Source organism: Jaculus jaculus, unplaced genomic scaffold (assembly GCF_020740685.1).
Source record: "Jaculus jaculus isolate mJacJac1 unplaced genomic scaffold, mJacJac1.mat.Y.cur u25, whole genome shotgun sequence".
In the NCBI taxonomy this organism is placed as follows: domain Eukaryota; kingdom Metazoa; phylum Chordata; class Mammalia; order Rodentia; family Dipodidae; genus Jaculus; species Jaculus jaculus.
The window spans coordinates 4,490,960-4,518,691 of record NW_025423515.1 but is presented as its reverse complement, the minus strand read 5'-3'; the positions used below and the strand labels follow the sequence as shown (position 1 = coordinate 4,518,691).

The following is a 27,732-nucleotide window of genomic DNA, read 5'->3' as shown; positions in this document are numbered from 1 at the left end:
ATTTTCAGTCTTGGAATTAGGAATATCTGTATGGATATACACATAATTTAAAATGTAATTCTGAAATATTCAATAACTAAATTTGTTTTCCAGAAAACATCTAGTTTATTGTATCCAATTTACATATTATATTAATCTGGCAAATGTTCTAAAAACAATGTTTAAGCTATTTTAGTTCTAGAGCTTCTTTTCCTCTCCCTCAGGACATAAAAAATGTGATATTATATTAACCATACATAACCTCCTGTGAATTTTGCCTTATTAAACATTGTGCCTTATTTTATTAAATTGTTCTATTGGAATAAAAAAAAGAAAATCAGAACATGAACTGAAATCAACCTCAAAAAAGAGATGAGCATGCAGCAAACTAATACAACAGACAAAAAAAGACTCCGATAGAGCTCATATAAACTCCTAGACACCCTTACAAACTAAGTGACTCATATGGAAGACAGAACCTCGGACCTTGAAGACAATAGAGAAGAAATTAATCATGGGGCCAAGAACTTTGCTAAGTTCCCAAAATCAAGTAAGTAGAACACTAGCCAACTGTGAGACACCCTATCATGGCCAAACATCTGGATCATGGGTATACCACAAGGAGAGGAAACCAAGGACAGAGGCACAGACAACGTAGTCAACAAAATTATTGAAGAAAAAATTTTCCACTCTCTAAAAGGAGAGGACCATCCAGATACAAGAACCCCACAGAACAACAGTCAGGAACAAAGAATAAACTCTACAAGGTATATCACAATTAAAACTCTTAACAATGAAAACAAAACAGAAAGTGATAAAAGAAGCAAGAGAGGAACAAATCACTAAAAACAAAGGCAATTCCACCAAAATTGTACTGAAACAAATTTTTAATCAATGTGTTTTGCATGACCAAAACCTGGGTGTCTCCCCAACACTTTTTATGTAGCTAGCACCACCCCGGTACCAAAATCAGACAGAGATGCAACAGGAGAAGGAAAGTACAGGCCAATCTCCCTGATGCACAGGTCCTGGGCAAAATCCTAGCAACCAGAATTGAACAACACACCAAAAGTTTAATAATTTTGATCAAGTACACTTCATTCCAGGAATACAGGGATAATGCAGCCTATTGAAATCAGATTAATGTAACACACCACCTAAGTAAAATGATCTTCTCAATTGATGCAGAGAAGGCCTTTAACACAATACATCACTTCATGCTCAAACCACTGAAAACAATAGGCCTGCATGGCTTACATACCAGCATAGAGAAAGGGTAGGTATAAATCACCCAAAGAAGTCCCTAAGGAAGTCTCTGTGACTTCACTCTGTAGGGGTGTGAAGAAAACCAAGGGTTACAATGGATATACCAGAATTTTGGAGATTATAGGTCTGTGGGATGGCTTCAAAGGAGAGCTGCTTGCTCAGGCCAGGTGGATCTACCTGTAAAGCAGGGAGCAATACAGAGGCTAACATTGGCATTTGGGCATGTACTAACACTTGACCTTGGGTTTCAGATATCTGACATTAAGCCACAGGACCATTCTCTATTTTGCAATGATGCATCTCTTTCTTGCTATGTATTCTATTTGGAACATGAATATTTATGCTGTGCCATTATGTGTTGTAGTTATTAAATTGAATTTTCATTTTACAAGGTACACACTTAAGAGTGTGTTGAGTTTCAGAAGTAACTTTAATCTATTGAATGGTGGTGACATTGGTAAAGAGTATGGTGACTTTTCAAATTAAGCTTAGGACTTTGGGCATTGTGTGATAGAAATTAGTCTATGGGGGCCAGGGGCGGATTGTGGTGATATGAATTAAAATCTTTCCCATAGCCTCAAGTGCTGGTGATTAAGCGTCTTCCTTTGCCTTCAGCTGACTGAGGCTCAGGGTGGTAGAGCTTTGCCTATGGACATGTGTCAATGAGGAGAAAATGTCCCCACATAGGTGACCTAAAATCCACTCTAGCCCCCTCCCCCCCAGCCCCCGCATGGCCTCAGACCTGTTCTGCTTCCACCTCGGATGTGGCCTCGATCCACTCCCTCAATCACTTGAGAGACCTCAGTCCTGCTCTGACCCCTGACTGTGAGACCTCAGATCTGCTCCACCCACCCACCCATGAGACACTGGACATGCTCTGTAAACACCTGTCTGTCTGACCTCAGACTTACTCAACCCTCCCCCTTACACAACCTCAGACGTGCTCTGCCCCCATCCACCAGCATGACCACAGATCCTTTCAACTCCTAACAGCTAGACACCAGACCAGCTACCCCACCCCTGTGACCTCAGTCCCTCTCTGCCCACTGCCAACCCACGTGACCTCAGAACCACCTCCCAAGCAGCACCACTTCCCATGCCCATCTTGACCACAGTCCCACTACCTCTGGCCCTACCTTGTGATGGGCAGATCACAGCGCAAGACTAATAACATGAAAAAACAACTGCAAGTAAATCCAATAAGATCACCAGTTGGGAAAAGGATGTCTCAAATCAAAACATAGAAAAGACTTTTCTAGGAATGAATGACAATGAGAACACATCATACCAAAACTTATGGGACATAATAAGGTGGTCTTCAGGGGAAATTTCATATCACTAAATGCCTTCATAACAAAGACAAAGAGATCCCAAATCAATAACCTAATCATCCACCTAAAGGCACCAGAAAAGCAAGAAGAATCCTACCCAAAAAGCTGTAGACAGAAAGAAATAATTAAGATCAGAGCAGAAGTTAATGAATTGGAAACAAAGAAAACAATTAAGAAAATTGATGAAACAAAGAGTTAGTTCTTTGAAAAGAATAAATAAGATTGCCAAACCCCTGGCCAATTGGACCAAGAAAAAAAAAAAAAAAAGAGGAAGAAGACGTGTCAAATTAACAATATTAGGAATAAAAAAGGAGAGATCATAAGAGACATAAGTGAAATTGGGAGAATCATCAGGACTTATTTCAAAAACCTCTACTACAAGAAACTGGACAATATGGAGGAAATGGATAAATTCCTATACACATGCCATCTACCAAAGCTAAACACAGACCAGTTTAATCTCCTAAACATGCCTACCACACACTTCGAGATTGAAAACGTAATAATAAAAATCTTCCCACAAAAGAAGAGTCCAGAAACAGATGGCTTCTCAGCTGAATTTTATGAAACCTTCATGGAAGAACTGAAATCAATCTTTCTCAAACTGTGGCACACCATTGGAGAACAGAGAATGCTCCCCAACTCCTTCTATGAAGCTAGTATCACCCTATTCCAAAACCAGGCAGACACGCCACAAGAAAAGAAAACTGAAGGCCTATTCACTGATGAACAAAATCCTCACAAACTGAACCCAGCAGCACATAAAAAACATTATCCACCTTGATTGAGTGGGATTCAACCCAGGAATGCAGGTAGTTCAACACAGGGAAATCTGTCAATGTAAAACACCACATAAAAAAAGTTAAACAAAAAATTCCACACGATCCTTTCAATAGAGGCAGAAAAGGCCTTTGACAAAATAGAACATCATTTCATGATCAAAACATTGGAGAGAATTGGCATGATCGGTTTATATCTTGACATAATAATGGCTATATATAAAGCTCCTAAAGCCCAAATAAAACTTAATGGAAAGAGACTAAAGGAATACCCATTGAGATCAAGGACAAGATAGGGGTGTCCACTCTCACATCTGCTCTTCAGTATAGTATTGTAATTACTAGCTCAATCAATAAGAAAGGTGAAAGAAATAAAACAGATACAATTTGGAAAGGAAGAAGTTAAGTTAGCTCTATTTGCAGATGACATGATTCTATATGTAAGAGACCTGAGGCCCTCTATCCCAAAACTCTTAAAGGTTGCCAACTCCTTCAGAAAAGTAGCAGGATACAAAATCAATGCACAAAAATCAGCAGCCTTTCTATATGCAAATGACAAATATATAGAGAAAAAATAAGTGACATTGTCCCATTTTCAATAGCAACAACAACAACAAAATACCTTGGAATAACATTAACCAAGGAGCTGAAAGATTTATACAAGGAAAACATAAAAATACTCAAAAAAGAAATTGAAGAGGGCCGGAGGAAATGGAAAGACCTCCCATGCTCCTAGATAGGCAGAATTAACATAGAAAAAATGGCAACCCTACCAGACAATACACAGAGTTAGTGCAATCCCAATCAAAATCCCAAAATTGTTCTTTACAGAGACAGAAAAATAATATCAAAATTAATATGGAAAGGCAGAAGGCCTTGGATATCCAAACATATCCACAGCAAAAGAAATTCCTCTGGAAGCATCAACATACCTGTTCTTAAACTATATTACAAAACCATAGTGATAAAAACAGCATGGTACTGGCATAAGCACATGAGTGTAAACCAATGGAATAGAATTGAGGGCCCGAAATTTGGGTCAAGTAACTACAGCTACTTGATATTTGACAAAGGGCCTAACAGTATATGAAGGAAAAAAAAAGACAGTATTTTCAACAAATGGTGCTGTACAATCTGGATAACCACATGCAGTAAATTGAAACTTGACCCCCACATCTCACCACGCACAACAATCAAGGCCAAATGGATGAAAGGCCTCAATATTAGACCAGAAAATCGGTTATGACTAGAATGAATAGGAGGAACTTGCCATGGTATAGGAATGGGAAGAGACTTCCTGAACAAAACCCCGGTAGCAACGGATCTTAAACATTCACTCAACCAGTGAGATCACAGGAAGATGTCAATTTTCTTCACAGACAAACATACAATAAACAGAGCCAATAGATTACCCACAGAATGGGAGAAAATATTTGCTGAATATCCACCTCACAGATGCCTAATCTCTAGAATCTACAAAGAACACAAAAAGATAACCAATAAAAGTCAAACAACCTACTCACACAATGGGGAAAAGAAGTGGACAGGTAGTTCTCAGAGAAAGAAGTACAAATGGAAAACACACTTAAGAAAATGTCCATCATCCTAATCAACAGGGAAATACAAATTAAAACAAGTATGCAATTCCACCTTACCCCAGTAAAGACAGCAAACATTAAAAAATCAAATGAAAATAAATGCTGGAAAGGATGTGGAGAAATAGGAACCGTCATCCACTGTTGGTGGGAATGTAAGATGATGCAACCATGTTGGAAAGCAATATGGAGACTCCTAAAGAGGTTGACTATAGACTTACCATCAGACCCAATTACTCCTTTCCTGGGCATGTACCCTAAAACTTCCCAGCCTCAGTCCAGAGACATTTGCTCAACCGTGTATATAGCGGCTCAATTCATAATAGCTAAGAGCTGGAATCAACCCAGATGTCCATCATTAGATGATTGGATGACCAAGATGTTGTGATCTGTTCCACGTATTTCCATTTTCTAAAAATTGCACAGTATTTCTGGGCATGGTGGCTCATGCCTCCAATCCCAAGACTTCTGAGGCAGATTACCATGAGTTCAAGGCTACCTTGAGATGACATAGTGCATTTCAGGTCAGCCTGTGCAAGAGCAAGACCCTACCATGAAAAAAAAAGCCACAGTATAGTTGTATTTTTTTTTCTCACTGCTCAATAGAATCCCATTGTGTAAATGTACAATACATTCATTATCCATTCACCTAGTGAACACCTGGATTGATTACAGTTCTAAGCTATTATGAATTGAGCAGCTATAAACATGGTTGGACATGGTTGGTGAGACATGGGACATTTTGTATAGATGTCCAATAAGAAAATAACTGTGTTTGTTGATAGCTCTATGTTCATCTTTTTCAGAAATCTCCATATTGATTTCCATACTGATTGTACAAGTTTACATTCTCCCCCTAACCATGAAGGACTATTCTTTCTCTTGTATATCCTCAAAAATATTTGTTTTTATTTGAATTTTTAGTATCACCATTCTTACTGTAGTAAGGTGGAATCCAATAGCTATTTATTTTGAAGACACTATGTGCTGCTGACACAAAGCATGAAGAGGCTGTCTGGAGTCTGGAAGAGAGGCAGTACTCAGACAGTTAGCTTGTCCAGTGGAAAATATGTGATGTACACACATAAAAAATGTTGTAATAAAGGTTTATATTTAAAAAATAAAAAGAAGGAAATAATAACAGTAAGTACTAATGACAACATGCTCAACACTGTGCATAAAAACTTTATTTTCTGTCCCTAAGGATGAATTTTCTTCCCTTCCATGGCAGGTTTTCCCTACTTTCTCTGCATCTGCCTCTTGGAATTCTCCAGGGTAAATCTTTGCAGATTTATAATCAGTGAGTAATGATTTTTTGTTCATTTTTTGTTTGTTTTGTTTCAAGATAGGGTCTCACTCTAGCGTAAACATAACTGGAAGTCACTATGTAGTCTCAGAATGGCCTCAAACTCATGACAATCCTCTTTCCTTTGAGTCCCATGTCCTGGGATGAAATATGTGGGCCATGATATTTAAATATTAAGTACATATGAAATAAGGTAATAAATCGGGAGAGTTGAGCCTTATATCAAGTTCCAAAATCTATCTCTACTCACCAAAAAGAAATTACCTAAATTTGTGTAAATCTCTATAGATTTCATATTAACAAAAACAGGCTCCTCATCACAAACTCATTTATTTATTTTATTTTATTTTATTTTCATTATATTTATTTAAGTGAGAGAATGAGGCAGAAGAACAAAGAGAAAGCAAGAAAAAGAATGGGCTGGCAAGGGCCTCCTGCCACTAATAAAGAACTCCAGATGCATGTCCTACCTTGTGTATCTGGTATACATGGGTGCTGAGGAATCAAACTGAGGTCCTTTGACTTTGCAGACAAGTGCCTTAACCACTAAGCCATGTCTCCAGCACTTCACCACTTCACACTCATTTACTGAAACACATAATGTGAAAGCAACAACAAAAATAATTCCTTACTCAGGTTGTAGAAGTGCATTGTATAAACATAAAATATAAAGTTAAATTCCGTGTGGAATCCTGTATGTAGGTAAAAGTAAAAAATGGAGAAAACAAAGCTAAAAATGATAATCTGGCTCACCACAGTTTATTACTCTATGTGAACTGAGGACAAGGATGCAGGTCATGTATCACAACAAAAGCATGAAGCTTGGTTTCTGCACTGTTATCTGGAGAGTGGCTGGGAATTGCTGGACTTCCCATGATTGTTTTCCTTACGGTGTTCTCAGACAGTGGGAAACATGGGGTCGTGGGACATTGCCAGCATGACACTGCTGTGAGCCGTGCCTGGACCTCACAGCACATGCCCTGATGCTGACGGAAGTGAGGGTGTGAGGGTTCTCCCCACTGCTTGAACAACGGAAGAAACAGGACTGCCACGTGTTCTTAAGCTATGACAAGCAGCAAAACTTTCTGACCTGTTCACCTCACATCTTGACTTGGAAACTCCAGTGAAATCCAGTGACATGTTTTCAGGTGCTATTCATCCAAGTGGCTTGTTGAAATTAGTCTGAAAACAATTATGGAGAGGAGAGTATCCCGGTGGCATTCATACCTGGAAATATGTGAACTTATAACACCTGAAGCAAGAGATGATCCTCACAACATGTTTTTCAACTGGTTTTTATGATGTTGATGTAAACCACAGATGCAGAGCCCCTGGTGTCTCTTCTGTATTCCCCAAGGGAGAGTGGCACAGACTAGAAAGAGAGAAATTAGAGATATAAATATACCCTCTAGTCAGGAACATTAGTAAGGATGGATACACACACAAGCAGGCATTTGTGATGTGTGTATGTACCTGACACTGCACATTACATCTGAGGTCAGACTGGGAACTTCTAGACATGGGTTCCCTGATCATTTTCTTTGTTGTCTTATTTCTTTCAATGCTTTCTGTCCACTTTTGCAGTTTGACAGAAATGGGCTGCTTTTGGAGAATTAAAAAAAATACAGAAAGTGATGGAGATATGTGGAAGGATTGTATGTTCACAGTTGAAACCTCAAAGAAGCATAAGATAGACTATGATTCAATGAAAATGCTTTACTAGTAAGTGTCAGTTTTGTTACTTAGTTTTCTATATTAAAGTCATGAGTAATGTGTAAAAGTTCTATATATGAGTACTCTAACAGTTTTAACTCACTTGCACATTTCCTACCAAGAATACCACTTATGAACGAATCAAAATTCATTTTATATTTTACTGAGCAGAACTTTCCCACAGTCAAATGTATCTGATTTGTTTAGACTTCAATGTAGGTATTCTTGTTGCTGATTTGAAGTTTAATTCTACTGTGGTCAGATAGAGTATAGGGGATTATTTTAATTTTCCTGTAGTTGTTAAGACTTGTTTTGTGCCCTAGTATATGGTCTGTTTTAGAGTTTGGTTTTGGTGTTATCTGTGACCCTAAGTCTAATAGTGTTTGTTTGATACATCGGGAGCCCTCATGTTAGGTGCAGATATGCTTAGGATTGTAATGTCCTATTGTTGGAGTGTTCCTTTAATCAGCACAAAATGAACTTCTTTATCTTTTCTCACTAATGTTGGTTTGAAGTCTCTCCTGTTTGATATTAGGATAGCAACCCCTGCTTTGTTCCTAGGCCCATTTGCTTGAAATACTGTTATTCATCATTTTACCCTAAGACAGTGTCTATCTTTTACTGAGACAAGAATTCCCTGGTGGAAACAAAGGGCTAGACTCTGTCTTTTAATCCAGTCTTCAAGCCTATGACTTTTGTTTTGGTCATTGAGGACATTGATATTAAGAGTTATTATTGAAAGGTATGTATTTTCTCTTGCCACTCTTCTTGTTGTTTTTGTGTGTGTGTGTGTGTGTGTGTGTGTGTGTGTGTGTGTGTGTGTGTGCTTCCTGTTTTCCCTTTATTTGCTTGTTTTAGCTGTTATTTGAATATCGTATTTCTTCCCGTTTCCTGTGGTCTTTGTTTTGCTTTCTCTTCAGTGTGAAGGATTCCTATGAAGATTTTCTTTATAGCTGGTGTAGTTGTTATAAGGTCCATTAACCTGCTTTTGTTTCTCCATCAATTTTGTTGGACAGCATTGCAGGATAAGGTAGTCTTGATTTACATTTGTTATCTTTCAGAATTTGAAATACATCATTCCAAGCCCTTTTGGCTTTTATAGTTTGTGGTGAATAATCTGCTGTTATTCTGAGTGACTTGCCTTTGTAGTGACTTGCTTTTTCTCTTTAACTGCTTTCAATATACTTTATGTGTTCTGCTGTTTATTATTTAATTATAACTGGGTCAAGAGAGGTTCTTTCAAGGTTTTGTCTCTTTGGTCTTCTAAATCCTTGAATTTGCATTGTTATTTCTTTCCCAATTTGGACAAAAGTTTTCTTCTATAATTTTATTGAAAATGGCTACTAATCCTCTGGATTGAAATTCTTCTCCTTCTACTATAAGCTGAATTTTTCTGTTTGATCCTTTCATAGTGTCCCAGTTATCTTGAATTTCCCAATCATACCTTCCTGTTATCTTGCCTTTCTCTGTGTTAGACTGTATATGATCTGCTACCTGATCTACTTTAGATATTCGGTTCTCTCCTTCATCCATTCTACTAGTGAGAGTATTCACAGGGTTTTTTTTTTTGTTTTTATTTGACTGACTGCTCTTCAGAGCTTGAATTTCAGCCTGGTTTTATTTCAGTATTTCTATTTCTGTAGAAAGCTAGAATTTGGAGAGCACTTTCTTTCTACATGGCTTTGTATTAGATCCTCCTTTCTTGTTCAATATTAAGTGGATGACACAAAGTATCCATTCAAGTAGATGCTCACTTTCACCCATGAGTACATAAAATCTGTGAGAAGGGCACAGATTTCTTTGTCTAATCCTGGACAATCTTTTCTCATAGATGCTAATCTCTCAGACAACAGGCTTATGAGATTCCATGATAATTCCTTCCTTTTGTAATAAGGTATTGGGAGAGAAGAAAGGTGCCAAGTATACCCTGTTTTCCTATATCTCTGGGTTATTTTTTTCATTTGTGTTATCTTTATTGGTAGCTTCCATGATTTTAAACAATGTCCCTTCCACCACTTTCCTATTTGAAACTCCTATCTCCATCCTACCCCCCCCCCAATCAGTTTCTCTTGAATTTTGATGTCATGATCTTTTCCTCCTATTATGATGGATTTGTGTAGGAAGTGTTAGGCACTGTGAAGTCATGGACATCCAGGCCATTTTGTTTCTGGAGGAGCATGTTGTAAGGAGTCCTACCCTTCCTTTAGCTATTCCATTCTTTCCTCCACCACTTTGGCAATGGACTCTGAGCCTTGGAAGTTGTGACAGACATATGTCAGAGCTGAGCACTCCTCTGTCACTTCTCAGTGCCATGGTACCTTCTGTTTCATCCCAAGGTCATTGCCATCTGAAAAGAGAAGGCTCTCTAACCAAACTTGAAAGCAGCATTAATCTATAAGTATTAAGATTAAGAGAATTTCTTACTGGGCAGTTTGGTGAGCATAGTATATACGCTATCCAGACAGCAGCAGACGTTACACCATTAGGACTAATGAGTACACCTGTTTTAGGTTTAGAGAATCAGGGATATATTCCCCCCCCCCTGCATGGAGCAGGCCTCCAGTCAAGTTAGAGGGCAGTTGGCTTCCCCAAACAGATATGCCACTATTGCACCCACTGGCTCATTTTGCCTGGTTGGCCAAATATAAGGCTTGTAGTGCCACTGTTGAGTATCTTCACTGGTGATTTCAATCTCCTATTGAACCAAATGCAGGGTGGCTTTTTTCAGCTATCTGGCAGGTGATCTCCATGGAGGAGTGTTTTAATTAAGCTCAAGCAGGATTTCTTTGTCACCTCCCTGCCAAAGTATGTGGATTCTTCAGCATTAGGAAATTACCATCTATTTGTGGTGGGAAAAGAAGGGCCTCATCAATGACCTCTAATGTTCTGAGGGCATTAGAGACCTCCAACAACTCACTGGAAGGTTTCCCATCCCTGACACTGCAAATTTTCTAATAACAATGCATGGCTCTGGTGTGCCCCGTTGTCCAAACCAGTAAGTTTCCATATGACTAATTTATATTCTCTTAACATTTTATTAGCCCTCCCTCCATCATCTTTCCTTTATGCAGTCTTTTTTCCCTGACTTCGCTTAGGTCTTTTGACCTTCATTATTGTGTTCTTCTAATTACATATATATACATATACATACATATATACACACAATAACATGCTATTAAGTACCTGCTTCCTCCATTTCTATTCCCTTTATATCTCCTTTGTAGCTCACTGGCCTCTGCCACTGAGTTTTACTTCTACTCACAAAGAAGTCCAATTATTTGTAGCTAGGATCCATATATGAGAGAGAATATGTGATGTTTGGTTTCTGGGCCTGTGTTACCTCATTAGTATAACCCTTTCCAGTTTCATCCATTTTCCTGCAAATTTCATAACTTTATATTTCATTAGTGTTGAATAGAACTCCATTGTGTAAATGTACTACATCTTCCTTATCCACTAATCAGTTGAGGTATAGGTAGGCTGGTACTATTTCCTAGCTATTGTGATTATAGTGGTGATATGATGGAACTAGTATCTCTAAGGAAGTGAGATGAGTCCTCAGGCTATATGCCTAGGAGTGGTATAGCTGGGTGGTATGATAGATCTATTTCTACCTGTCTCAGGAACCTCCACACTGATTTCAACAATGGTTGGGCCCAGTTACATTCCCACCAACAGTGTAGAAATGTTCTTGTTTTTATGTACTCATACCAGCATTTATTGTTATTTTTTTCTACTTCTTTATTTTTAGATTTTATTAAATAATTAATTATGTTCTCAGTAAATACAGTCAATTTGGTACCATTTTTAGGCTCATCCATGTCCTACCCGCTCCCCCTGGCCCATCCTTGTTGAGGTATATGGGTCATGCATTCTGGAGTTAGCCCACAGTAATGGGTAGGATAAATGTCTCTGCATATCTTGACCCAAAGTGTAGCTCTGACATTCTTTCTTCCCCCTCTTCTGCAAAATTTCTCTGAGCCATGCTGGGTTCATTTTTGGTCCATTTCAGTGATGAGGTGTTGGGGGCCTCTGGGTCTCTGGATCTCTGATTTGGTAGGAGTTGATTTTTCTCTGTGTTGATCCTTCTGCTGGTACCTGGTTCACCAAGAAAATAGCACCCTTGCTTCTTTCACCAATTGTCCTTAGTTTGAGCTGGGACCATTTTGAGGTAGGATGGATGGGGTGTCTGTCTCCTTAGGATCTATGCCTATTTAAAAAGAGAATCAGATTCTCCAATGGAGAGTAACATAGTACCAGACAAATGAGATAACCTCTTTTATGGAGAATTTAATAGGTGTAGGCCCTCTGGTAGCCCACGATCCATGGTAGCTTGATAATGGAGAGTGGGCTTATGTTTGGATATGGTTCTGACTTGTTTCCAAGCTCCAGCTATGGATCCCATACCACTGAGGGGATGAGTTAGCCATGTCAAGAGCAGTTGGTTTCCCACCATGGCTGTGTGCCACTATTGCACTTGTGTGAGCATCACGACAGTTTATTTGTTGCTAAGTATGTTAGACCATGAGTTGCTTGGACAGATATTGGTCATTTTAGCCCAGTTGCCCATGTAGCATCTTCTGGCACTAGATGTACTGACTGTCTGGGGACTGACTCTCTTCCAGCTTCCAACCATGCCATTCAATTTTACGTGTTAACTGCATAAGATGTCTTCAGCAGTAGGGTCTTATCACTAACTATTGGTGGGTCATCAAGTACTCTGACAGAAATCTGTCTTTCTTTTAGGAAATCTTGTAAGTCTCTCTGATCAAAAGCTCATTGTGGTTGATAGCCACATGCTGGTACTTGGAGTTACAGGTTAGTGCCCACTAAGAAAAGGAAGAAAAAGATAACTAATATAAAAGAGTTAGAAAGGAGAGAGAGAGAAAGAGGCTGTAGAAGATTAAGGTCAGTTTTCATAATACCCTTTCCAGTGTCTTGTGGCTGAGGTGTTTCTTCTAAGGGCCTGGTGAAGGTTCAGCCCTTTGGTCTGCCTTTAATGATGTAGAATTTTATGGTACCATTGCCGTTTGGGTTTAGTTTGTGTTTTGCATGCCCTCCCTTCCCCTCCCCCCTCTCCCCACCCTTCCTATTGTCTAGTCCATGAGCTGCTTGCTGGTTATGTAAGACATCTTGGGTAGATTCAGGTTAGGTGCTGTAAATGAGTGAGACTATGTGGCAATTTTCTTTCTGTGATTGGGTAAATTCACTGAGAATGTTTTTGTTGTATAGATCTTTCACTTCCTTGGTTAATGTTATTCCAAGGTATTTTATTTTATTTTTTTGTTACTATTGAAAATGGGACCATGTCCCTTATTTATTTCTCTGTATCTTTGCAACTTGCATATAGAAAGGATACTGATTTTTGTGCATTGACTTTGTATCCTGCTACTTTGCTATAGGAGTTAATCACCTTCAGGAGTTTTGGGATGGAGTCTCTGGGGTCTCTTACATATACAATCATGTCATCAGCAAATAGTGCTAACTTAATTTCTTCCTTTCCAAATTGTATCCTTTTATTTCCTTCACCTGCCTTATTGCTTGAGCTAGGACTTCCAGTACTATATTGAAGAGCAGAGGTGATAGTGGACAACCTTTTCTTGTTCTTGATCTTACTGGGAATTCCTCCAGTCTCTCTCCATGAAGTATTATTTGGGCCTTAGGAGCTTTGTATATTACATTTATAATGTTGAGAAATGAACCAACCATGCCAATTCTCTCCAATGTTTTGATCATGAAGTGATGTATCTTGTCAAAGGCCTTTTCTACATGTATCGAGATGATCATGTGGTTTTTATGTTGAACCTTGTTTATATGGTGTATTACATTGACAGATTTCTGTATGTTGAACCACCCCTGTGTTCCTGGGATGAATCCCACTTGGTCAAGGTGGATAATGCTTTTGATGTGTTGTTGGATTCAGCTTGTGAGGATTTTGTCCAGAATCTTTGCATCTAAGTTCATCAGGGAAATAGGCCGGTAGTTTTCTTTTCTTGTGGCATCTCTGCCTATTTTTGGAATTAGGGTGATACTAGCTTCATAAAAGGAGTTGGGTAGCTTTCCCTGTTCTCCAATTGTGTGGCACAGTTTGAGGAACATTGGTTTGAGTTCTTCCATGAAGGTTTGATAAAATTCAGCTGAGAAAAGCTATTTGGTCCTGGACTCTTCTTTTGGGGAGGTTTTATATTACTTTTTCAATCTCAATGACTGTGATTGGTTCATTTAGGAGATTAATCTGCTCTGAGTTAAGCTTTGATAGATGGTATGCATCCAGGAATTTATCCATCTCCTCCAAATTATCTAATTTTGCGGAGTAGAGGTTTTAGCAATAAATCCTGATGATTCTCCCAATTTCACTTATTTCTGTTGTGATTTCTCCTTTTTCATTTTGAATTTTGTTAATTTGAAGCATCTCTTCTTTTTTTTTGGTTGATCAACTTGGCCAGGGATTTGTCAATCTTTTTATTTTTCAAAGAACCAACTTTTTGTTTTGCCAATTGTCTTAATTGTTTTCTTAGTTTCCAATTCATTAATTTCTGCTTTGATTTTAATTCTTTCTTTCCTTCTGAAGGTCTTTGGGTTGGATTTTTCTTGCTTTTCCAGTGCCTTTAGGTCAATCATTAGGTTATTGATTTGGGATCTCTCTGTCTTTTTTATGAAGGCATTGAGTGCTATGAATTTTCCCTTGAGGACTGCCTTCATTGTGTCCCATAACTTTTGTTATGATGTGTTCTCATTGTCATTCATTTCAAGAAATTTTGCAATTTCATTTTTTATTTCATCCACTATTCATTTATTGTTTAAAAGTGTGCTGTTCAGTTTCCAGGGGCTGTTGGGATTCTTTGTGGGACTTTTCTTTTTAATTTCTAGCAATACAGCATTGTGATCTGATATCATGCAGCAAATTTTTTCAATCTTCCTAAATATGTGTAGGTAGGCTTTGTGACCCAGTATGTGGTCTATTTTAGAGAATGTTCCCTGGGCTGCTGAGAAGAATGTGTAGCCTGTGGATTTGGGAAGGAAAGTTCTGTAGATGTCAGTTAGGTTTAAGTGGTCTATGGTTTTGTTGAGCTCTCTTACTTCCCTGTGGAGTTTCTGTTTGGATGATCTGTCTATTACTGATCATGGTGTATTGAAGTCCCCAACAATGATGGTGTTGGTGCTTATTTCTGTTTTATTTTGAAGTACATTTTGGTTTATGAACGGTAGTGCCTCTGTGTTTGATGCATACAGATTTATGATTGTAATATCCTCTTGATGGAGCATTTCCTTGATAGGTAAGAAATTGGCCTTCTTTGCCTTTTTTGATTATTTTTGGATTGAAGTCTATTTTATCTGATATTAATATAGCTACACCTGGGCTTTTTTCTTATTCCTGTTTGCTTGGAATATTGTTTTCCACCCTTTCACCCTGAGGAGGTGTCTGTCTTTAGTTATGAGGTGAGTTTCTTTAAGACAATAGACTGAGGGGTCTAATTTTTTGATCCATCCTGTTAGCTTGTGTCTCATTTATTTATTTATTTATTTATTTAAGAGCGACAGACACAGAGAGAAAGACAGATAGAGCGAGAGAGAGAGAATGGGCGCACCAGGGCTTCCAGCCTCTGCAAACAAACTCCAGATGCGTGTGCCCCCTTGTGCATCTGGCTAACGTGGGACCTGGAGAACCGAGCCTTGAACCGGGGTCCTTAGGCTTCACAGGCAAGCACTTAACCACTAACCCATCTCTCCAGCCCAGCTTGTGTCTCTTGATGGGTGAATTAAGTCCATTATTATTTAGGGTAATGACTGTGAGATTTGATTTGATCCCTGCCATATTGTGATGGTACACATGGTTTGGTGTTTTCATGGACTTTGACATTTTTTGTGCCTACTCTGAGTGTGGTTATTGTGATCTGTTTCTTGTAGGCATTTGAGTTTCATTATTTGTTTTTTTCTCTGTGGAGAATTTCCTGAAATACTTTCCATAGGTTTGGTTTTGTGCTCATAAAATTGTAAAGCTGAGTTTTGTCATGGAACATTTTTCTTCCACCATCTATTATGAGGGATACTTTTGCTAGGTAGAGTAGTTTGGTTTGGAAGCCATTGGTTCTTGGACTTTGCAGTGTTTCATTCCATGCCCTTCTAGGTTTCAGAGTTTCCCTCTAGAAGTCTGGAGTAATTTTGATGGAGTTACCTTTGAAAGTGGTGTGCTACTTTTCTCTAGCTGCTTTTAGGACTTTCTCATTGGTGTCAATGTTTAGAGTCTTAACAACAATATGTTGCAGAGAGTTTTTCCTTTGGTACAATCTGTTTGGAGTTCCCTTGCTTCTTACATCTTGATGGGCCTTTCATTGAAGAGACTGAGAAGCTTTCTTCAATTATTTTGTTAAATAAGTTCTCCATGCCTTTGGTCTTAATTTCTTATCCTTCTGGTATTCAAATTATCATTTATTTATTTATTTATTTATTTATGAGCGACAGACAGAGAGAAAGACAGATAGAGGGGGAGAGAGAGAATGGGCACGCCAGAGCCTCTGCAAACGAACTCCAGATGCGTGCACCCCCTTGTGCATCTGGCTAACGTGGGACCTGGGGAACCGAGCCTCGAACCGGGGTCCTTAGGCTTCACAGGCAAGCGCTTAACCGCTAAACCATCTCTCCAGCACCAAATTATCTTGATATTGGTATGTTTAAGTGTATTCCACAATTCCCTCATGTTCTGTTCACAGAAACTTTTGAACTTACTGAAGTTTTTGAACTGTCAAATGTTTCTTCCACCTTGTCTTCCTGATAGGAGTTTTTATCTTCCACATGGATGACTCTATTCTTGAGAGCTTCTAGAGATTTTTGGACTTGTTCAATTAGGTTTACACTTTCTACTGCTTTTCTATGTATAATTTCTATCCCTCGGTCAAGTACCCCTTTCACATCATTTTCTGATTTTCTTGATGCCTCTTGGAATTCATCCTTGCATTTGTTTATGTCTTCATTTAGCATCACCAGCTGATTTTTGAGGTCCTGTTTTTTTCCACTCTCCCTCATATCTCTTAACTGTCTTTGAACTCCTTCCATTTTGTTATCTATTAGTTCTAATCTAGTGATGGCAGCATCTGCACAATTATTGGTCCTTTGTTGCTTTTCTGCAAGTTCTGCCAGTAGGTTGGTCAGGGTTGCATTGCTCATAGCTTCATTTTGGTGTTCTGATCCTAATGACTCTTCTATGTTTTGATTAGAGATGTTAGTTGTAGGACTGGGTGATCTAACTGGATTTTCTTGCATTTGATTTTTCATGTTGTTTCTTTTGCTCTGTGGTCTGCTCATCACAGTTTATGGGCACAGTAGGTGAGTGGATCGGCTTGGGCTCAAGCACAATGGGATTATGAAGCAGCCTGAGGCCGTTGCCAATCAGCCTGGGCTTTGGCTCTCACTTGCCAAAGCCACCTGAGCTCCTGTTTGGAAGGGGCACCAAATTTGCCTAAACTCTCATGTGGCAATGTGTGAAAGCTTCCTGTGCTCACACTAGTAGGGACACTGAGGCACCAAGCACTGAAGCAGCCCTAACTCTGGTGTGGCAGAACACTGGGACCCGGAAGTACTCTGCGCTCCCCCGCAACAGGACCGTGGTGGTTGGCTGGCATTGCAGACACGGAAGGGAAGGTACCTAAGCTAGTTGTGCCATTTGGTGGGCAAATTGATCAAAGGAGCCTGAGCTCCAATGGGCCAGCAGGCATAGCCTGGCCAAAGTCACTCGTGGGCAGGGGTAGCAGGGCTATCTCCCCTGTGTAGTGAGGCAAGTGGAACTATGTTGGCCTGGGACCCTTTTCCTACAGTAAGTGCGGGAGTTACCTGAAGCTAGGACTATAGGTATTGCAGCTGCTTGTGGGAAGGGCTGGGCTACCAGCCTGTGGGGTCATCACCGATTCCTGTTTTTTCCCCTCTGTGCCCCCCCACTGGCAATCTAATGGAGATGGCTCTCCCCTGAAAAACCCAGAGAACCCTTAATGTCTTGCCTTTCTTTCCCGGGGATGTGTGGTGCAGTTAGGCGGTTACCATCTTGGCCGGAAGTCTCCTAGGAGTGTTACTTTAATCAGTACAATGTGACCTTCTTCATCGTCCCTCACTAATGTCGGTTTGAAGTCTATCCTGTCAAATATTAGGATAGCAACCACTGCATTTCTCTGATGGTTAAGAATGTTGAACATTTTCATAAATGAATTTAATCATTTAATTTCTTCCTTTGACAGCTAACTGTTGAGTTCTGTGCTTCACTGTTTGAATGAATTGTTTAGATTTTTGAGTCCCTTGTAGGTTATGGATGTTATGACCCTGTCAGTTTCCTAACTGGCAAAGATTTTCTCCCCATCTGTGTGTAGTTTGTGACCTATGTTTAGGGGATATTGTCTCTAGACAAACATTTTATCTTCATTATATGTCACTGGTTGAGGAAATTACTGTGTTACTGTGGTATTTTGTAGAGGGTTTACCTTTTGTTTCATCCTGTAGCGTCAGATCTTTGGGTCATATTCTGAGGTATTTTATCCATTGGCGTTTTTCCCCCCATGGGGAAAGGAATGTGTCTAGTTTCATTTTTCTATATGTAGTTATTCAACATGTTCAGCAACATTTGTTGAGAATGCAATGTTTTCTCTAGTGTATATTGCTGTTTTCTTGTGTCATGTGAACTCATTAAATATTAAATGTTCATAAAAGTACTAGTAGAGGGCTGTAGATATGGCTCAGTTGTTAAGGTACTTGCCTGCAAAGCCAAAGAACCTTGGTTTGATTCCCCAGTACCCATGTAAGCCAGATGCACAAGGTGGAGCATGCATCTGGAGTTCATTTGCAGTGGCTGGAAGCCCGGGGGCACCCATATTCATCCATCCATCCATCCATTCATTCTCTCCCCTGTCTCTCTCTCTGCCTGCTTCCAGCTCTCAAATAAATAAATAAATTAAATACTAAGAATTTTTAAATTGTACTAGACTAGGTAAATGGTTATGCAGAACTGATTTTAACATGAAGTCAAAATACATCTACAGAAGAATTCAAATAAGCTAGAAAATATCATATATATATATATATATATATATATATATATATATATATATATATATATATATATACACACACACACACATACATACACACACAAGACAGGAGTGAATGTCCAAATGATATCACAGAGAATGCAAAGCAACAATGGAATGAATCCTAAGCAACATATACAAGTGCTGCATGAATTCCAAGACAAAAGAAGAAAATATCACAATCAAGTTGATATTTCTAAAGAGGATATTATAAGAGAATTCCATAAATGGATAGCATATCAATAAAAAATAAACTGAAATGGTTCTGGAAATGAAAACATAATAAGTAAAATTAAAAGCTCTGTAGAAATAACCTCACATAGACTGCCTCACATGAATAATAGAATATTGGGACTTATACACAAGGTAAAAGAAATAAAGGTTCAGACAAAATGAATAAGATCAAGAAGTATGAAGTGATATTTTCAGTACTATGGACGGGTTAAATTTGCAAATTATGTGCATACAATAAATAATCCCTCAACTGAAAGTATCTAATTTATCGAAAGTTGTAGAAGAAAACTAGGAGGAAAGATGCTATCCAGTTACAGTAGGCATAGAAAACAAGAAACAGACAGGACCCCTAAAGAAACTACCCAGACTCATGTTAGTGTAAAAACTACCAATATTCAGAATGAAGAAAGGGTCCAGAGAGCTCATGATGGAAACATTGAATGACATATAAAGGCAAGCCCATCAAAATAGGTGATTTTTCAACAAATGTAAATACAAGAAGATAGGCATGTGGTGCATCTCAGCACTGAGGAGGCAGAGATAGGAGCAGCACCATGAGTTCGAGTTGACCTTAAGAGTACATAGTGAATTCCAAGTCATGTGTGGAAAGAGTCAGAACCAACCTCAAAATAAATACCAGAAACGAATAATGGCATGTACAGTAACACAGAAAACCATCTGTTTATGGTGTACACACTGAAACAAGCATGTGCCCACTTACACACATACAATGTTGTCTTCCAAAACCCTGAAGAGGACTAGTCCCCACATATACAAAGCAACATACCATAATCTAGATCACCACTGCATTTATTTTTCATTTCTTAAATATGAGACTTCTAACATCAAGATATGAACAGATTTTCTGTCTGGTATAGATCTTTTTCAAATTAATGTATGAACTATATAGTCTTTTTACCAGATTCTCATTTGTTTTAGATGAAACCACCTCTGTATTTATTTACAACATACATACATACATTTATTACTTTCCTTTCAATGAATAATTACCAAAAAAACCCTAGTTGATCCCTATGCCCCATTGGTTCATATCCTCACATAAAGGTAAATGATTACATTCAGGAGAAAGCATACTTATTGCATGTACTATATGTCCACTCTAATTGTTTTGAAGATTATCCTGTTTGAAATTTCATGCATCATGATTATGGTGTTTCTTTTCAGTGTGCCAGTCAAAAAATATCAATATATTCTGACAATGATTTTTGTCACTGAGGAGATCAACAGAAATCCAAAACTTATACCCAACAAGTCTCTTAATTTTAACTTCAGTCCGTCCAAGTGTGATGATTCATGGAATATGATCTCTTATATAACATCCACAGAATTCAAAGAGATCAGTGTTCCTAATTATAACTGTGAAATAATTCATTGTAGTGCATTATTTACAGGACCATCATGGGCAACAAGTAGCAAAATTGGGACATTGCTGTCAATCTTTACCATAGGACAGGTGAGACACTGTGATATATAGCATTGCAATCTTGTCTCCTTTATTACCATTCTCATGTGCTTAGGAATATTTCCAATAGATACTTGGTTTATCCATGTATTGTCAGGTACAGTTCATAGAGATAATAACCAGTAATTTGTTGGATTATCAGAACTTACTTTTTAAAAAAGTGGTAGTAAGAACTATGGAGACATACAATGGGATTTCCTACAACCTGTAAACTGTCCAGTACTTTTCAAGACTCTTATGGGTAGAGAACTACTAATAATAATTATGTGAGCCATCATCCTTCCCAACATTCTTCCCAACTGGTGATTAATACAACTGAGATCTTAGATTTAGTTTTCTTCTAGTATTTTTCATCACATTCATTTCTATGTTGTGTGTTCCTTAGATTCACTATGGCCAATTTCATCCTGTTCTGAGTGACCATTTTCTGTACCCTTATCTGTATCAGATTGCCCCCAAGGAAACAAGGTTGCCTTTTGCCATAGTCTCCTTAATGCTTCATTTCAACTGGACCTGGATGGGGCTGGTTATCTCTGATGATGACCAAGGTATTCAGTTTCTCTCAGATTTCAGAGAAAAGATACAAGGAAATGAAATCTGTTTAGCCTTTTTGAATGTGATCCCAGTAAACATGAAGTTATACAATACAAAGGCTGAAAAATATTATAAGCAAATTATGACATCATTGGCAAATGTTGTGATCATTTATGGTGAAATGAATTCTACACTGGAAGTGAGCTTTAGAAGATGGGTATATTTAGGCATCCGTAGGATCTGGGTCACCACATCACAGTGGGATGTCATTGCAAATACAGGGAGAGACTACATTCTTGACTCATTCTATGATGCTTTCACATTTTCTAAACACCATCACGAGATCCCTAATTTTAAAAAATTTATTCAGACAATGAATACTTCCCAATACTCAATAGACGTTTCTGTTATGAGATCAGAATGGATGTACTTTAATTGTCTGGAGATTGAATCTAAATGTAGAAAAAAGAGCAAATGTTCACCCAACACTTCATTAGAATGGTATGCAAGTCAAGGATTTGACATAGCCATGAATGATGAGAATTACAATCTATACAATGCTGTGTATGCTTATGCACATGCCTACCATGAAATGTATTATGAACAGGTAGATGTTCACCCAATAATCAGTCTATGCATACCTGACTGTTCACAGGTATGTAGTGTCATCAGTGTTACCTTCTAAGTGGTAATGTGCATGTTTGAACCCTGAGGCTGGGAATACTCTTGATTTTGGATGTTTTTAGGGAAAATACTTCACCAAAACAACTTAGCTGAGAATGGTTTCATTCTACTTCACAATTCAAGACTCTAGTCCATCCTGATGGTGACAACATGGTAAAAGTGGCATGAAAGAAACTGTGTCCATGGCATCTACACTCTGCAAGCAAGAGTGTTGAGTACATGTGGTCATCTACCTTTCCCTGATTAGAAACCTTGTCACATAAAATCGTGTCATCTGCATTCAGTGTGAGCTTTCCAAGTTTAGTTTCCAAACTAAAAATTCCGTTGAGACATGACCACAGGTTTATTTTCTTGGTGATTCTAACTCCGGTCAAGTAGACAACCATGACAAGCCATCACTGTGTGTACACATGAAAAAGATACTGAAATTACTGTCATCAGTTTTGAGTGATCTATCTTTTATGTGACACATGATCTACATATTATACCAAATATTTTATTTTTTAATCATACAGTGCTTGAAACCCATATGTGAGCTTGCTTTTTCCATTCCAAAGTATCTTGGTGAATTGACTGAAAGGTCACATGAGTTGTTAATATAATTCTGTATCTCTGTTATAATTGAAGACCTTAATGGTTTAATGTTCTTGTGATATCTACAAATGTAATGAGTTTTACACTTATCTCAAAAGGCTTACCTAATATTTGGTAATCAATTTTAGTAGCTTCTCTAAAAAGAAACTATAAAAATATAGTAATATTTAATTTGTCTGTGAAAATTCATCTATTTCACACTATTGGATACATGCAATAAAGTTTCATTCTCAGGGAAGGGTTGTAAAAACAAAGGTATTTACTCATGTCACTATGTTTATTTGAGTATGTACGTATTGGAAAATGATACATTTCTCCTAGTTTTACCACAGACTGAAGAATATGCAATTTATTAACCCCATTGGAGACCTAGTGACTATTAATGAGAAAACAAAATATGAAGCAGACTATGATATTTTCCACATTTCAAATTTTCCACAAGGTCTTGGAATAAAGGTGAAAATAGGACAGTTTTCTTCATATGGTTCCCCTGGTCAACAATTGTCTTTGTCTGATGAGGCAATGGAGTGGGCCACAGGTGGTAGGCAGGTATGTTTACCAAATTATAATGCGTTAGACATAAACAGATAAAATCCTGTGGGGCCGTGTGTACCCCTTATGATTTGGTCAAGTGCAACATTTTGTTTAGGATTCTCTTTCCAGTGTCCTAGATTTTATTCCCATCTTTTGAAAAATATTCGGACATGGCAATTTATTTCATCATCATCTTCACAGGTATGACAACATACAGTGTACTGACTGGAGTGTGACACTTCAGTTTTATTGTAGGTGTGGATAAAAGTTTAATAATTGAGATTGATTTAACATGTAGTTAGGAATGAAGTATATACCATTGCTACCTTTTACAACTACACTTATGATTTTCCTCAGTTTCCTTCCTCTGCGTGCAGTGAGACTTGCAGGCCTGGTTTCAGGAAGTTCCGACAAGAGGGAAAGGCAACCTGCTGTTTTGATTGTTTCCCCTGCCCAGAAAATGAGATTTCTAACACAACGGGTAAGTTGATGGTTTAGAGAGTCTTTCTTCACTTTGACTGTTTTCTCTACCCATAGTGGGAACTTTCAGGGGCCTTGAGGGTCATGAAGGAATAGACAATATATCTTCCTTGTTTAATGTAATCATTTTGTTGAAATGATAAATATTTGTGACTATAAAAAAAAAACATTCATTTTACTCCTTGAACCACATTTTTAGTACCTAGATCCATTGTACATACTAGCTGTCCCACATAATAAACACTGTTTGAGGACTGGAGAGATGGGTTAGCGGTTAAGGTGCTTACTTGCAAAGCTAAATGATCCTGGCTCTATTCTCCAGGAGCCATGTAAGCCACATGCACAAGGGGGCACACACATCAGGAATTTATTTCCAGTGGCTGCAGGCTCTGGCACACCAATTCTCTCTCCTTTTCTTTCTCTCTCTCAAATAAATAAATGAATATAAAATATATTAAAAATCACTGTTTAAGATCCAAAGTTGATAAACATATTATTACTATCAAGACATGTCACACATACATATAATCTTTGAATCTACACAAAATGAAGTGATTAAGAAGGAATCTTCCACACCCAAGACATAGCTGATGGATAATAAATGCTCAGAGATGTCATTTTTCTGGCTTTAAAGATTTTATGTATTGATTGATTCATTATAGAGGTAGGGAGAGAGAGAATGAGAATAAGAATGTCAGAGCCTCTATTTACTAAAAGCAAACTGCAGATGCACGTGCCCACCATGTGCATATGGTTCACATGGGCCCTGATGATTCAAACCTGGGTCCTTAGTCTTTGCAGGCAAGTACTTAAACAGTAATACATCTCTCCACCTCACCTCTTTCTTGGCTTTAGAGACATTTAATTTTGCAAACACTTTCAATTTAAATGCAATATATCCTGAGTGTCTATGAAATAATTCAGAAAGAAGTTAATGTTAAGACTTTAGAACATAGCATATCATAGACATTAAAATCCTTTATCAAGAAACATAAGTATTCTGATTAACATATCAGGAGCATTGTTTCAGATGTACATTGAAGGATTTAAGGACATAATAGGAAATGTTCAGAGGTTAAAAATAAGAATAAATAGAAATATGTATCTCTGAGCTGTCCAGCCTACTAGGTTGAGCACACAATGGAAATATAGTTTCTATTTCATCTTGTCCTCCATTTCACAGGTAAGAAGGCAAGACAATGGGTGTGGTATATTATAGTAGAACCTAAAGGCTGCAATAAATATGACCAAAGGTATTTTAAAAATGATATGAATACTAAAACCTCAGTTGGGTTGCAAAGGTCTCTGGCCACTGCGTGACTGACTCATGTGTTGCCTTGTGAATCTGACTTATGAGGGACGTGTGGAATCAAGCATTGGTCATTGGCTTTGTAGGTGAGCATCTTAATTGATAAGCCACCTCTCCTGTAGGAGAAATAAAAATAAATACCTCATATGAGCAATGTTATTATAAAATTCTTGTAGGGCTGGAGAGATGGCTTAGCTGTTAAGCACTTGCCTATGAAGCCTAAGGACCCAGGTTTAAGGCTAGATTCCCCAGGACCCACATTAGCCAGATGCACAAGGGGGCGCACGCATCTGGAGTTCGTTTGTAGTTGCTGGAGGCCCTGGTGTGCCCATTCTCTCTCTATATATATCTGCCTCTTTCTCTCTCTGTCACTTTCAAATAAATAAATAAAATAAACAAAAAAATTTAAATGAAAGAAGAGAAAAAAATAAAATTCTTGTACACTATTACAAAATTATTTTATTCTTTTAAGAAAAACAATGGAAAAAAAAGAAAAACAGTGGATCAGGCAAGTGTATTAGGTAAGTGAAGTGAATAAAATACAACTTTCTTAGGGTAAGGAGATGGTTCAGCAGTTAAGGCACAGGTGTGCTAACCTCACCATGGCAGTTCCATTCTGCATTACACGGAGAAAGCCTTATGGACAAAATCCTGCATGTATCTGGTTCTTTTCAGGGCTCGAATTTCAGGGGACCCCATTCTTTCTATATCTCTCGATCTCCCTCTGCTTATGAACAAATAAATAAAAAGATATTTTGAAAATCTTTGATTATCTCACTACAACATGATGGCCTTTGTTTACTGATGTTTTGGCTATAGAGCTACCTTAATTGTCAATAACAAACTAATACAAGTACGGTTCGCCTGTGAGACTCTTTTTGCAGCATGCTGTGACTAAGAAGGAAACACTGCCAATAATCTAATGATACTTTGTGTTGTCTGCCAGATGTGGATCAATGTGTGAAGTGCCCAGTCACTCAGTACACCAGCATGCAGAAAACTCACTGTCTCCAAAAATCTGTGGCCTTTCTGGCTTATGAAGATCCCATGGGGATGGCTCTGGCTTGCTTGGCTCTGTGCTTCTCTGCACTCACTGCTCTTATTCTTGGGGTTTTTGTGAAGCACCAAGACACACCAATTGTGAAGGCCAATAATCGCACAAATAGCTACATCCTGCTCATCACACTCAAGTTCTGTTTTCTCTGTCCATTACTCTTCATTGGGCGTCCCAAAAACACCAATTGCATTCTCCAAGAGATCTCATTTGCAGTTCTGTTCACTGTGGCTGTGTCCACTGTTTTGACCAAAACAATTACTGTGGTTCTGGCCTTCAGGGCTACTGCTCCTGGAAAAAAGATGAGGGGGCTCCTGGTATCAGGAGCACCTAACTTCATCATTCCCATTTGTACCTTGATCCAACTTGTTCTTTGTGGAATCTGGCTGGGAACACACCCTCCATTTGTTGACACTGATCCACATTTGGAACATGACCATGTCATCATTGTGTGCAAAAAAGGCTCAGACACTGCCTTCTTCTGTGTCCTGGGATACCTGGGTTCCTTGGCTATAGGGAGCTTCACTGTAGCTTTCCTGGCTAGAAACCTGCCTGATGCATTCAATGAAGCCAAATTCCTGACCTTCAGCATGCTGATGTTCTGCAGTGTGTGGCTCACCTTCCTCCCTGTCTACCACAGCACCAAGGGAAAGGCCGTGGTGATAGTGGAGGTCTTTGCTATCTTGGCCTCCAGTGCAGGGTTGCTCGGTTGCATCTTTTTCCCCAAGTGTTACATAATTTTGTTAAGACCCAGTAAAAATTCTCTAAAGATAATAAAGAAAAAGCATATTGTCTAACCAATTAGTTTTTAAATTTTAACTCATATAACCTGTTGAAATTAAAATTAACTCATATAAGCTATAGAAATACTTGCACTAGTGTAAGCACTAAATAGTTAAAAAATGGCAACATATTTGTTTATGTGTATAAGTCTTATTAGTTCTCTAATGTTGTTGATGAGTGTTCATGTGCAGCCTTCAGGCCAGCTTTCTTTTTCCAGCATCTACTCAAAGACAATTTCAAAAAGTGGCATATGCCTCTGGAGATTATTTGCAGTAGCAAGAAAAATTATTTTCTCACATTTCTCTCAAATTCATAAATAAAGACACTTAGTACTAAACACTGCTAATGTACTGTGTAGTTTGTTTCTATTTGTCTTGAAAACTTGATATGTATCTGATTCCTCTTTCACACTCCTTCAAAAAACCTGCTGCAGTTTGCTGGATAGAGCGAATATCTTTGAGAATGTCTGAAATGTTTGTATTTGAGTGTTCAAAGAATATTCAGAGATACAGTGAGGGTATGTTTAGGACATAGAATAGTTTCCTTTTGAAGAATAAAGGCCTTATATTAACCTGTTCTCAATATTCCTTAGGGTTATTAAAGTGTGTGGAATCTACTGGATAACTTAAAAATGATATATACAAGCAAGACTATGTGGACCATGGAAGGTCTTTGTCTATTATGTTAAAGAAAGGTGTGGCATTCAGAATCTGACACAGTCGAGAATAAAGTCGCCACCAATATAATGTTACTTATCACATTTGTAATTTAGTGGCTTGTCAATCATGAAAACTTGGGAATTTATGAAAACTCTAATGAAATAAACTCTTTTGGTTCTTATTTAAACATAAAATAGTAATTACTAAAAAATTTGTGCATCATTGGAAGTAGTATACCATCTGATGAGTGTAAGTTACTACCCAGATCTCATATTTTCTCATGGATTAAACTGTTGGGGATAATATCACAAGGTTGAAGGTATGAGGAAGTATAATTAACAACTTG

At 38.2% G+C, this 27,732-nt stretch overlaps 1 protein-coding gene across 1 annotated transcript; it reads left to right on the top strand.

Annotated features, from left to right (window-relative positions):
- Positions 1-585: 585 nt before the first annotated feature.
- LOC101596112 (vomeronasal type-2 receptor 116-like) lies at positions 586-26,741 on the top strand. Its single transcript, XM_045141394.1, has 6 exons — positions 586-746; positions 20,458-20,746; positions 21,141-21,953; positions 22,889-23,116; positions 23,459-23,582; positions 25,837-26,741. The coding sequence occupies exons 1-6, from the start codon at positions 586-588 to the stop codon at positions 26,739-26,741; spliced, it is 2,520 nt and encodes an 839-aa protein (XP_044997329.1).
- The last annotated feature ends 991 nt before the right edge of the window (positions 26,742-27,732 follow it).